General features: G+C 27.9%; 1 protein-coding gene across 1 annotated transcript in view; it reads right to left on the bottom strand.

Annotated features, from left to right (window-relative positions):
* LOC118072471 (low density lipoprotein receptor adapter protein 1-B-like) overlaps window positions 1-10691 on the bottom strand; it is a 62119-nt gene extending 51428 nt beyond the window's left edge. The window contains exon 1 of the mRNA XM_035092372.1: window positions 10388-10691. Coding sequence (XP_034948263.1) covers window positions 10388-10430 — 43 coding nt within the window. The 5' untranslated portion in view covers window positions 10431-10691. The remainder of the gene's footprint in view (window positions 1-10387) is intronic.
* Between the last annotated feature and the right edge of the window lie 1417 nt (window positions 10692-12108).

The following is a 12108-nucleotide window of genomic DNA, read 5'->3' as shown; positions in this document are numbered from 1 at the left end:
AAAATAAACAGTTGACCTCAAGAAATTTGTAGTCTACATTATCAGATCTTGTTCACCTGGTTTTATATCTCCTCCATTTGTACTTCTCTTTTTTATCAACTTCTGTCCAGACTACGGTTGCCAAGACCTTGATCCAGTAGTGCACACACACACACGAGCACACTTATACGATCTTAGGCCGGAACTTAAAAGTCTACAGTATTTGTAAGAGTCAAGAAAAACTCCATTACCTTATGAGGAAAATTCTGAAGTCGAATCTTCTACTTCAATTGATTTGTTTGAAGCTTCTAGCTATTTCTACTAAATTGAAGTATCTCAATAGAACAGTTTCCGTATTATCTACACTCTTTACTTTTTCCTCCTTTCGAATCCCATCCTCCTTTACCTCTTTTTCCTTCCAGTAACGCATATTGATAAAAAGAGAAAGAAGAAAAAAATTCCTAAATGTGTGGTGGCTGATGCAATTTTTACAAGTGGTTGACACGAGAAACAACTTTGAGAATTCAATGACCATAAGGTAGAGAGATAAAAAGAAAATGATGAAGGTATCTGGGGAGGGATAATTGAAGCGTGCGAGCCTTAGTATGGCTGATGTAAGAAGTTAGTCTGCTGAGTGAGAATAGTGAATGAACTTTCAACACTGTCAATTATACAGTCTTGTCAAGTACTTGAATGGAAAAAAAAACCTACATGCTTATTTATACCATCTCTTTAGCATTTATTAACTTGAAAAAAATTTTATGACTGATAATTACACATGTCTAATTATTTAACATTTAGTTTTATATATTATGCAAGGTTAAAATGGAAAAAATCAGTAAATCACTGGCACCATTTTGTGCTAAGTGTTATTTTTGTGTCACAAAAAGCTTGATAATAATTTGAAAAAAAAAGAGAAAAAATAATAATGACAATGAGACCATTATTGTAATTAGGAGATGAATTTTTTGTGACGATCCTGCTAATAGAAAGGAAGATAATGATTGTGTGATGCAAGAAAGAGTGGATCTTTGAATCGATAACATCTCTTAGATCGATAGATTCAAACCTCAAGAAGTTGAACTAGATATCAACCCCTATAATTTCACGCCTCGACGTCTGACCTCACTCTCTCTTTGTCTTCTTTTATGCTGGCAGTTTTTCTCATGAGAACAATTCTTCGATGTCTTTGTCTTCTTTTCCCAAAGAAAAATCTTCACTAATGGTCGGGCGTTTTCCTATTTCCCGAGAGGAATTTGTGAAGAGCCGAAAGCGTCTCAAGAATAGTCGTAAATCTCCAACTACTGGTTAAACTATCTTTTTGGTAGCTATATCTTCCATTCTCTTTTTTTGTTCAATTCAGTGATTGGACTCTGTTTGAAGTCAGACATTGGAATTACATAACCACTTTAACGCAGAAATAATTCCAAGATCACTCCTTTGATGTTTTGAATGAAAGTTTGTTTTATGTTTTACTTCTTTTGTGTCAAGTCGAACGAAACTTTATATTTGTCAAGAAAAAAGCTGTAAAAGTCACAGAGATCTGAGTGAAGTGGTTGGTTAGTTTTTTTATACATGGGAAGAATTTTAATTAATTTTACAATGTAGATGAAGTCAAAGAAGAATTTATTCATTTCAATTTCAATTAAAAATGAAGTGAATAAAAAAGTATTCATCGTTTTTAAAAATTTACGTTTATTTACGTGGGAAATTGTTCAACATTCATATTATTTTTGTTCAAAAAACTAAATACTGATAGGAAGTTCACTAATTGAACTGACATTATGTTGAGTTTGTATTTTTGAAAGCTAGTATTCTGAAACAGAGTTTTATGTCTAATGAAATGATAACAAAAAATAAATTATTTATTTTGCATTGGCAATGTCATGAATACTGTAGATTCAATAATTTTCATATTTTTTCTTTTTATATCAATGTTTGATTTCTCATTATTTTTTAATCATTCCAACATTTTTTAGTTTTGATTATTCATTAATTGTATACAATAGTGTATCTTTCTATTGATAAATAAAGTAAAATAACAAAAAAAAATTGATGTATCCAAATGAAAACTCAAGTTTAGTGATACTTTTAATTTCTAAGAAACTCTCTGTTAATTTGAACAAGCTTGCATTTGTCATTCAGGAAATGGATTGTGAAAATGAACCAAGGTTACAAGTTTACAAATTTCCATGGTATCTGGCAGTTGACCAGCCAGTTAGAAACTTCAACCATTAAAATAACTACTACAAGGCTTTTCGTTGTATTGTAGTTCAAGTCAAGCTTTGTATAAGGATGAAGGAAACCGATCATGTATTGCTAAAATTCAAAACTCCTGATGGATTATAAGTTACCATGATGAATTATCACCCAATTAGAATAGATTATAAATAATAATTTAATGGAATATCATATTGATTTTTGGTGTTTCATTTATTTCAAAGTTCTTTACTGGAGTTCTGTGACATAAAATGAAGAAATAGATCCCTTTAGGATCACTTTGAGTCCATCTCACTATCTGTCAAGACCCTTTTGCTCAAACGGTTCAGAGATATCAAGTTGAAATTAACATCAAACACTATCATTTGCATTTGGTAGTTCTATACTGTATTGATTAACTAATGGACTGATTATCAAAACTTACTTATGCATGATACTTCTTAATTAGCTGAAATCTTGAAATTAGCCACAGAAGTTTTATATCACAAGTAGAGATATACACTTTAAAAAAGCATTACCACTATTATGTGAGTACTTTTTTAATATGATATTTTAAAATATATCATTTCTATTGATTAATTTTTATCATAAAGAATCTTAATAATATTCACTCAATGTTGTTAAGAAATGTTAAAACTGACCAATGATTTTTTTAATTGATAAAAATTCAAAAGAATTTATATATAGAGGTAATTGTTCAGGAATACTTTGAGGATTGGCGAAAAATTCTTTTTAATCAAAAGTTTTCTTTTTCAGAGGATTTTTTTCAAACCTTAAAATATCCTGCAAATTAAAATTTTTTATTTCAAGCAAATTTTTAACTCTCACGAAATTCGTTTATCAAATATCTAAATATTTTCTTCTCTCGATTGCATAGTTGTTACCCTAATTTACCAGGCAAAGTTGATTCAACTATCTTGTTCTATGTTATTTTATTTTAAAATAGAATAAATATTTGATTTGATTTTTAAATTATTGTTTGAATATTTTCCAACAATACATCATCCTTGCTGTAATTTAAATATTCATTTATGTATACAAGTGATACTTGAATAATCTTGACGTGGAAAAAGAAGAGAAAAAACGTGGGAAAAATGCTAAATGTTTATAAATAGACTCCACTTCAAGTTCAAAAAAATAAATAAAATAACGAAAAAAGATTATATGATAAAATGAAGAGTACGAGGAAAAAGTAAACGGATGGAACTCAATTTTCTGTGAATGACTTTTCTAGCTTCCACCCTTGAGAGCTTGAAATACAATTTGAAAATAATACGTGGCTGTCGAGATGAAATTTGTTAGGTGCTCAGGTTAACTTTAAAATTTTAAATTCAATCCCCACTAATCTAATGTATTCAATCATCATTTTTATATTTAACTCGTTTATTATGATATATTCAAGCTATTCAACATAATTGAGGAAAAAAAACTCTTGTCGATATCTTAATCCTCAGAAAACCCCTTCTTTCAAGCTTTTCGTGATACTTCTTAAAAAAGTTTTCAACAAATACAGTCCTCTTTCGTTAGTAAACCAACCCCCAATGCATTCATGCATTTTCAAGCTTTCATTCTTTTGCACCAACTGTCAGTCTACGACGTCAAATTAAATTTTCCAAGGTAGAAAATCTACAAGACTCTTCACTGTTTTTCCATTATGAAATACGAATATACAAGTACGGGTGTTATTGTACAGAAAAACTTAATGATATTTATTTGTATACACTAAGAAAATAAGTTTGAGAGAACGAAAGCTTTTTTTACCCTCAAAGATCTTGACGAATCTTTTTCTATAAAAAAACTGTAGACTGTTAAAAGATGTTGATAACAATACACGACAATTGTTGTCAAATTATTTTAAAGAAATTTTAGTATTTTTTTAGATATTGATAGGGAAATTTTAGTTGACAAGTTATCTTGATTCAACGAATTGTTTTATTAAAAATTGTCAATAAAGCATAAATTTATTAGCAATAGAAAATGTCATTTTGATGTTTTATTAAACATCGATATCTATCCAACTTATTTATCTGTATATTAAATACCACTGAAATGGAAATTTATCTATTTGAAAAATTCAGTCAATTAGTATTCTATATATTTTTTTTTCGATAAAAGTTTCGCGATAGAAAAAAAAAGAGTTAATTGATATTCGCGAATTTATTCCAAAAAGTTGATTTCTATGGGTGTGTTTCTACAAACGTTTGCAAAAAAAAAAACAACATATTTCAGAATAGTTTTTTTAGCATTCTCAGAATAAATATGGAGAACTTTTTTGTAGGGAAAATTTAATTGAATCAGAGAATATTTTTTACATCTATTCTAAAAAAAAATACTTCCTTTGTGAATTTTATCTCTTGGACATTTGAAAAATATTCAAAAAAATTCATTTCCAATATTCTTCTGACTCTCATTGATAGAAGAGCACAAAAAAGTAGACAAAAATATTTTTTACGCGACGAAATTGCATTATTCAAAGTCGAATTGATTAAATAAATATAAAAGCGATGCAACTTAAACATTCCTGTCGTAAAAAAGTAAAATTAAAATATCGAATTTGCAATCATATTTAATTCATTCGAGCAATCGTTAACCTAAATTCATCATTAATTATGAATTATGTCATTTTTTGTATGATATTTTAAACCAATAAGGAACATCTTCTATAATGAATTATTCCAAAATGACTGTCTTAATTCCTAACTGATCAATATTCTTCCAAGCACAACAACAAAGAGGTATTAATTGCAACAGAATCACAATAGAACTAGAAATGTATATTTAACCAAAAAAAAATATTCAGGACATGTATAAAAATTTTCCGATATGAAATCGAGGCCGATACTGATCGCCAATTCTGGGAAAATAGCGGAGAACCGATATCGGATGTGCACGAGTAGAGCGCGTGATTCACGGTGTCCATTTCACACCAACAATATCCGAGTGAGTGGATTGTATCATATCAGTTTCGATATACACATGATTTCGCATACAAATTCCGTGAAATGGAGAAAGAAGAAACATGTGCATAGAGCATTGGTGTGGTATTATGGCTGTAAAATTTGTGAGCAACGCAATCGCCATTTCCTTTACCCTCTCATCCCTTCTCTAAACTTCATCGTATCCACTATCGCTTTCTGACGCATCCTACAAAACATATTGGTCACGACTATGAATATTAATTTTGGTGGGAAATAGTGAAATTCAATCATGAAGGCTATTGAATGTCAGATTCCAATCATTTTAGATTAACATAAAATTGAGTCTTGATTTTATCATTTTATTGTTATTATAATTTTCAAGTTGAGTGAAGTCTAGTTTGACTTTTATTCAAAAGTGTAGACAAAAGTAACATTTTCTATACAGTTTAGTGACGTGGGTGTAAGTTGCCGTGAGGGAAATATTTACTGAAGTGGCATGATAAAATTACTAACTTCCTTTAAGTGAGTTATTGCAAGTATTCTCGCATGATTTATAATGAAATGAATCCAACTGTGAAATGAAAAGGTCTTGATTTTTGATATGCACCAATGACTCTTACTTAAAAGGAAATTTAAATATATCTATTATTTCTGGTATTTATTTACTGCTAATTAATACATACATCAAACTTTATTTATGATTTGATTTTCATAAAAGTTATTAGAACAATGTTTAAAATATTCAAGTCTATTTAAACAATAATGTTATTTAAATATTTTTTTAAAATAATAATTAGTAGGGGAAGAAGGAAGAGTAAAATGGAATGCGCAGCAGAACCATATATTATTAAATTAATCAATAAATTAACAAATACTAATGAATTTTAATGAAGTAATCGGATAAATGAGATGAAATTTAATGAATTAATAATAGAGAAATAATAATAAAAGAAATTGATAGATTTTTTTGAAGAGAATAATAGGAATTTGGAGAATAAAGAAAAATTTTTCTTTGTTTAAAACAAATAACACAATCATTACATTTTTAGATGGTGAAAAATTCATCACACAAAGTAATCCCAGGATTCATCGGACCGATTTTCGAAATTTGTTGCTATTCTAAAGCCAATTTAACGCAGATGGATACAGGCTATGTGTTGCTCTGGAAATTTAAGGTTTCCGTGGGAACTACTGTGATAATAAAAGCGCCAAATTTCCAGCGCAACGTATAAATATCTACATACTCCCAGGAGAAAAATTTTCGATCTAAAATTTTACGATTGAAGTATCTTTCGATCATCAGGGAAGTTCGGATGAAGACAGGAAAAAAATTTATTGAAAATCTTGGGTAAAAATTGGATTCGAGAAAACTTTCATGGTAAAAGAAACGACGTTAATTGGAGTTCAGATATCAATGAATTTAAATTTAATTTTATTATTGTATAATTAGTGGTTAAATTTATCTATTTGACAAAGATTTGAACTTTTAAACTATGCAATTAACACTAGTGAATGTTTTTTTCATCTATTAATGATAACAATAAATATATTTCTCTCTATTATATTATTTTTATAAGAATGCTTATCAATAAATATCATTTATAGAACATAGACAGGAAAAACTTTATTATCAAGTAATGATTTATCAAATTAAAATTAATTGTTGATAAATTATTATTTATATTCATTATTCATGTGCTTATCATATATTTACACTGAATAATATTTTTGTTTGAAATTTTTTAATGATGTAAATATTTATTCAACTCCAACAAATTTTATAATTTAGAATTTCTGAATATGAGATCTATAGTGGAGAGAAAGGCAAAGAGAAGTTCTTTGAGTAATTCATTAATTTATTAAAATAAGCTTGAAAACGCTTAAAGCACTTTTCATTTATTACTTATTTGAAATACGACTTTTGAGTATTCGTTAATTTATTGATTAATTTATTAATATTCTGCCTTGCCCTAGTGATTCACTTCTATTTACTCTCTCTTTTTGCTTAATGTCAAAAAAATATTCAAATATTTGACACAAAAAAAAATTAAAAATGGAAGAATTTTTTATTGAGAAAATTTTTTTATTTAATTTACCTCATTGTTCTCTTAGGTAATTATTTCTTTGCTATGAATAGAATAGAATAGATAAAATATTAATAAAAGCATTCAGAGAGATGCTCAAATAAGTTAAGATGATCGTTAAAAAATAATGAATCCAAAGCAATTTTTACTTACTAAACTTTTTTTGAAAAATAATTAAAGAGTAAAAATTTCGGGAAATTTAATTTTCAATGTTCGCACCCGGAGAAATAACTTTGTTCACTTTTCATGAAAATGGCGGGAAGTTAAAAAACAAGTATATAAAAGTGGAAAAGTTCTTGTAAAACCGATCGTTATCAAGTTCTTCCTTTCTAACTGCAATTTAAAATGTTTTCAAATCGTCGTTTTTTTTTATTTTTCAGTAGTTAACGAGTAATACTATAAAATCTGGACTCTTGGTAAAATCTGCGGGGTTTGCTGCACTTTATCTTCACCAGCCACGCCTTGCACTACTATGAGAGAAGGATAAGAGGTTAACGATACTTTGAGAGTTAGACTCACACCACTAAATCCGCTTTATCAGCTATATACCCGCACAAAATGAATAGAAAAAATTAAGAGTTAGTACTGAGTGAGAATTGCGCAATGAGAAGTTAAGTTTAAAAAAAACTTTTGAAAAAGAAATATCTAAACATCCATTTATTCTTTTCTGAATTTAATTCTCCATGTTTTCGTGGTATTTTTTTTTTGAGTAATGAAATGTATATTATCAATTATTTATGTACTATATAGACATGAGGAAATTAATTTTCTCTCGACAGCTTAATTTCACAAAATATCCGAATGTCATGCGCTTGGCAGTAGCTACAATTGTCTTTGGCAGCTGTCGATGGAAAGTTTTTGCGGTATTAAAACACTTTCTATATATTCCAATATACTGAAATGTGATGAAAATTTTTTATTGAAAAGGTTGTGTACCTAATAAATTTGTTGAAGGGTAAAAAATTTTCCAGAACTGCAATAAGTTAATGGACAAAGAATTAAAATATTAACACAATAACTCTATTTTTTAATATATACATTTTTAAAAATGTCCTTGAATCAACGATGCCTTTAAGTATTAAAAGAATCTCATTAATTTGTTAATATCAAACTTTTCTTGACTATTTACTCCTCTATTTATCTTTTTTTTTGGCAATCATTTTACGTTTCTTTTACCTTAAAGTGCATACTTTATTCTTACACTGACAAACGACTCTTCATACGTAAAAATATTTTTGGAGCAGATCTGAACTCGAGTTTTACTTATCATATTTTTGTTTTTGTTTAATATTAATTTTTTTTTAAAAAAAAGCTTCTTCAGACTGAAAAGTGCATATGTATCTGTGCTATGAAGCTTCAATCTTTTTTTTTTTATGGAAGTCAAGCAATTTTTATAAAAAAAGATTAACTAATATTGAATGAATAAATGCACCATCTTCTTCAATATTTATTTCTAATATTGAAAGAAGAGACTCCTCTTCAGGGGGAAATTTTTTGAATAGAAATATTTTTAAAAGGAATTCTTGACGTAAATCTTACTAGATTTAATTTAATCAAAAAGAAGTTAGAGAGAAGATAGATTACACCAGTCTTAATTCAGTTTTATCTAAATTTTACTTCATTTCGTATTATTTAATTTTAAGACTATTCGTTTTAATAAATAATAATTTTTAAGTGAAGAACGAGTAATAAAGGCAAAAGTTACAATTTTTTATAAAAATAAAAATTTAAATGAAATTTTTTTACACAAAGTAGAACATTTTTTAATTACAGAAAATTTTTCAAAATTCATTCTGCAATCATGAGTAAATATAATTGGTTTTTTCAAGTTCAATTTATTTTCATGATTTAAACTCGAAACATCAACATAAAAATTGCCTATGTTTAAAACAAAAGTCGTTCATTTAATTCCAGTATACTTTTGATTCATTTTAAATTTATTTATAAATCTAATAATAAAAAAATAATGTTATTTTTTCATTTCTACTGAATTTTTCTAATCTTCGAAAGTTAACATCAAGTCAAGATAAATTGATCCATAACAGTAACACTCGTAAAAACTAGATACAAACAACGAAAAAAAAACCTCAGATGAATTGGAATGCAAATTGATCAGGAGATGACAAAGTTTCAAATAGGAATTTATATACACAACATTCACGTGAAAGGAAATTACATGATTGATCTTAACTTGATTAGAAGTTTATCTATCGAAAAAAGGGGGGATATGAAAAAAAAAGACAATCAGATTAAAAAAAAAAGTAATTACTTACTTTGCGCACGTGATGTAACTGTCGATCTCGTGAAAGTCGTTTTAACGACTGTAGTTTGTATAACTTTAATAATTGGTTTGAGAGAAACTCTGAACTTTTATAAATTTTTTTACACATTTCTAATGCATGGAAAAATCACAAACACATGTCTAACATAATCGCTAAAATTGCTTCAATTACTATGCTCTAATTAAAAGTTTACTCCGCTGATTAATTTATCAATTTTGTATTAGCTTACATGAGTCGTAGAACAAATGAAATTCCATGTAATCAGACTTGTATCTCAAATTAGTAGAAAAGTTTGAATGGTAAGCTGCAGAGTGGTCAGACGTACAGAAATTGTTATAACAATTTTAATTTTCTCATCTGGTGCTTGTACTATCGTCAAGGGAGTTGCAAATAAGAGAAATGTAACCATTTTGTTATAAAAAAAAACCCATCCACTATGCTACATTATTCATTCAATTGTTATTTCCATTTTAAAAAATATTCTTACTAACTTTTCTTATCTCTTCCATGTTCCACTGCGTTTAAAAGAAAATAATGTATGTTCTTGAATTTTTACATACACTGGAGGACGAATGTAATAATACAGTCTATACAAGTCGCAATAGAGAGATAAGCATTCATGAAATTCTTAAATTTACTTGAACGACTATATTTTGAAGATGAAAAATCAGAAACTGCAGTAAAATTCGATCTACTTTGCTCGAAAAGAATACTCGAAAATGTCAGAAAAAGAAGAGAAAATATAATAGACAAACATGCATACTGGAGTTTAGAAAATTCCGTTTATCTCAAGCTTATACACATTTGATTTAAATCAAATTTGATAATATTATAAAAATGTTTTCCTGACATCTCAAAGTATTTTGTTTATTTAAAAAAAAAAACAACAACTAAACTAACTCACTTTTATGTCGTGAAAATATTCTCAGCTTCTTGAAAAAAGGCATCTTGCTTTCCTCAGATCTTCAGTAAAGTAGATTACCAAAACTAGCTTAACAGATTATTTATTATAATTACGAATTTAAAATACTTCTTAAAAGCTTTTGTGTTTCAAAGAAAAAAAAGGAAAACAAAAATATGATTTCCAAACAAAGTTAAAAAACCTTATCACTAAAAATATAATAGTAGCACTACAGAAAAGTAAGATGGCCAAATGCACTAGTTATAAAATGAATAGCAATGCTTGTTTCTTTCTCTTGACTGCACCATGGATCTTATATTACTAAGTGCATGTAGAGAGCTCGTGGGACTTGGCCACACGCCTCTTCCCGTTATATCGTTGATTCTCGATCAACTTGTTAGGTAATCATCCGCATAAATATCCGCAAAGTGGAAATCGTTCAACTATATCACAGTCCGTAGACTTTTTCATTTTCTTTATCACAAAATTCTTTCCATACAAATAGTATTCTCTTATTTTTCATACTGTCTGGCGATCAGTTGAATGCAACTTTTCACTGTGGTAAAAAGTAATTATAAAAAAGTTGTATAATTACGAAAAAAAACTCAATTAAGTTTTGTCTGAGGGAAAGGGTTTGAGTACGCAACGTGTTGAAGCGTATCCTTACAGTCTGGTGGATGAGTTATTGAAGTGGCTCTTTTATCTTACTTGTAAGGGTCACGATCAGATTATAACTCAATACAGCGAGAAATGCAGTCATTGTAAAGACAAAAGAAATTTTTTGAATGAAAACTTGGGAAATAAACTCAGAAGAACTTGAAAAACTGCTAAACCATCAAGAAACTTTAAAAAATAAAAAATATAAGATGTTTCAGTTGAAAAAGGGTTGAAAATAAAGCTTTACTTTTAAGAGAAATAATTACAGGTTAATTAGAAAAATGAAAAATCGATGGGTTTAATAAATAAAAGATTTCAATCAAGTTTACCCCAATAACGTTAATCTATGAAGCTTATTATAATATTCTATCAAATAGAATATGTTTATTGGAATCTCATTATAATTTCTAGAACACCAGGAAATTTTACATTTCATTATATTTATTTTAACTCATTAATAAAGTTGGAATAATAAAATTTGAAGTATTCCCTCATACCCAGATATTCCTGATAATAAATTTGAGCTGCATTCATGAACATTATTTACTTCATTAGCTGGAAAAATCAAATTGATATTGAATACGAATGGAAAATGTTCAATTAAAAATCTTTTTCCATCTAAACAAAATGAGTGTAAATCAGATGAGTTTAATTCTCTTTCAAAGTGTCAGATTATTGTCTAGTGTACTTATGATCAGTAAGGCCGAAGATTAATAAATATTGTAAAAGTTTTTGGGTTGAACTTAGTTTAAAAGCTCAAAAGTTATTTTATTACAAAGTTGCTTTTACTTTAAAGTAGTTAATTATTATTCAAACTCTGACTTATTCCAGGTTCACCTACAATATGACAGTAATTTTGACTCCAAGAATTTTTTCAATGTCGTAAATTTAGCAGCAAGAAAAAAAATAACTCCAATATCGTAGAAGGGATGATCTAGAGAGAATTAGCTTCCATTAATTGTCTTTTATGAAGCTATTTAAATATTTTCTTTCAAAAATATCGTAAAATTAATAAAACAGACTTTTTAAATTTAAAACCAACTTTCCCCTGTAAATCTAAATAGTGA

The sequence above is a fragment of the Chelonus insularis genome, unplaced genomic scaffold, assembly GCF_013357705.1.
Source record: "Chelonus insularis isolate UGA/USDA-ARS -01 unplaced genomic scaffold, ASM1335770v1 contig_93_pilon, whole genome shotgun sequence".
Taxonomy (NCBI): domain Eukaryota; kingdom Metazoa; phylum Arthropoda; class Insecta; order Hymenoptera; family Braconidae; genus Chelonus; species Chelonus insularis.
The sequence above is the reverse complement of the archived record's forward strand: the minus strand, read 5'-3'. Positions and strand labels throughout refer to the sequence as shown.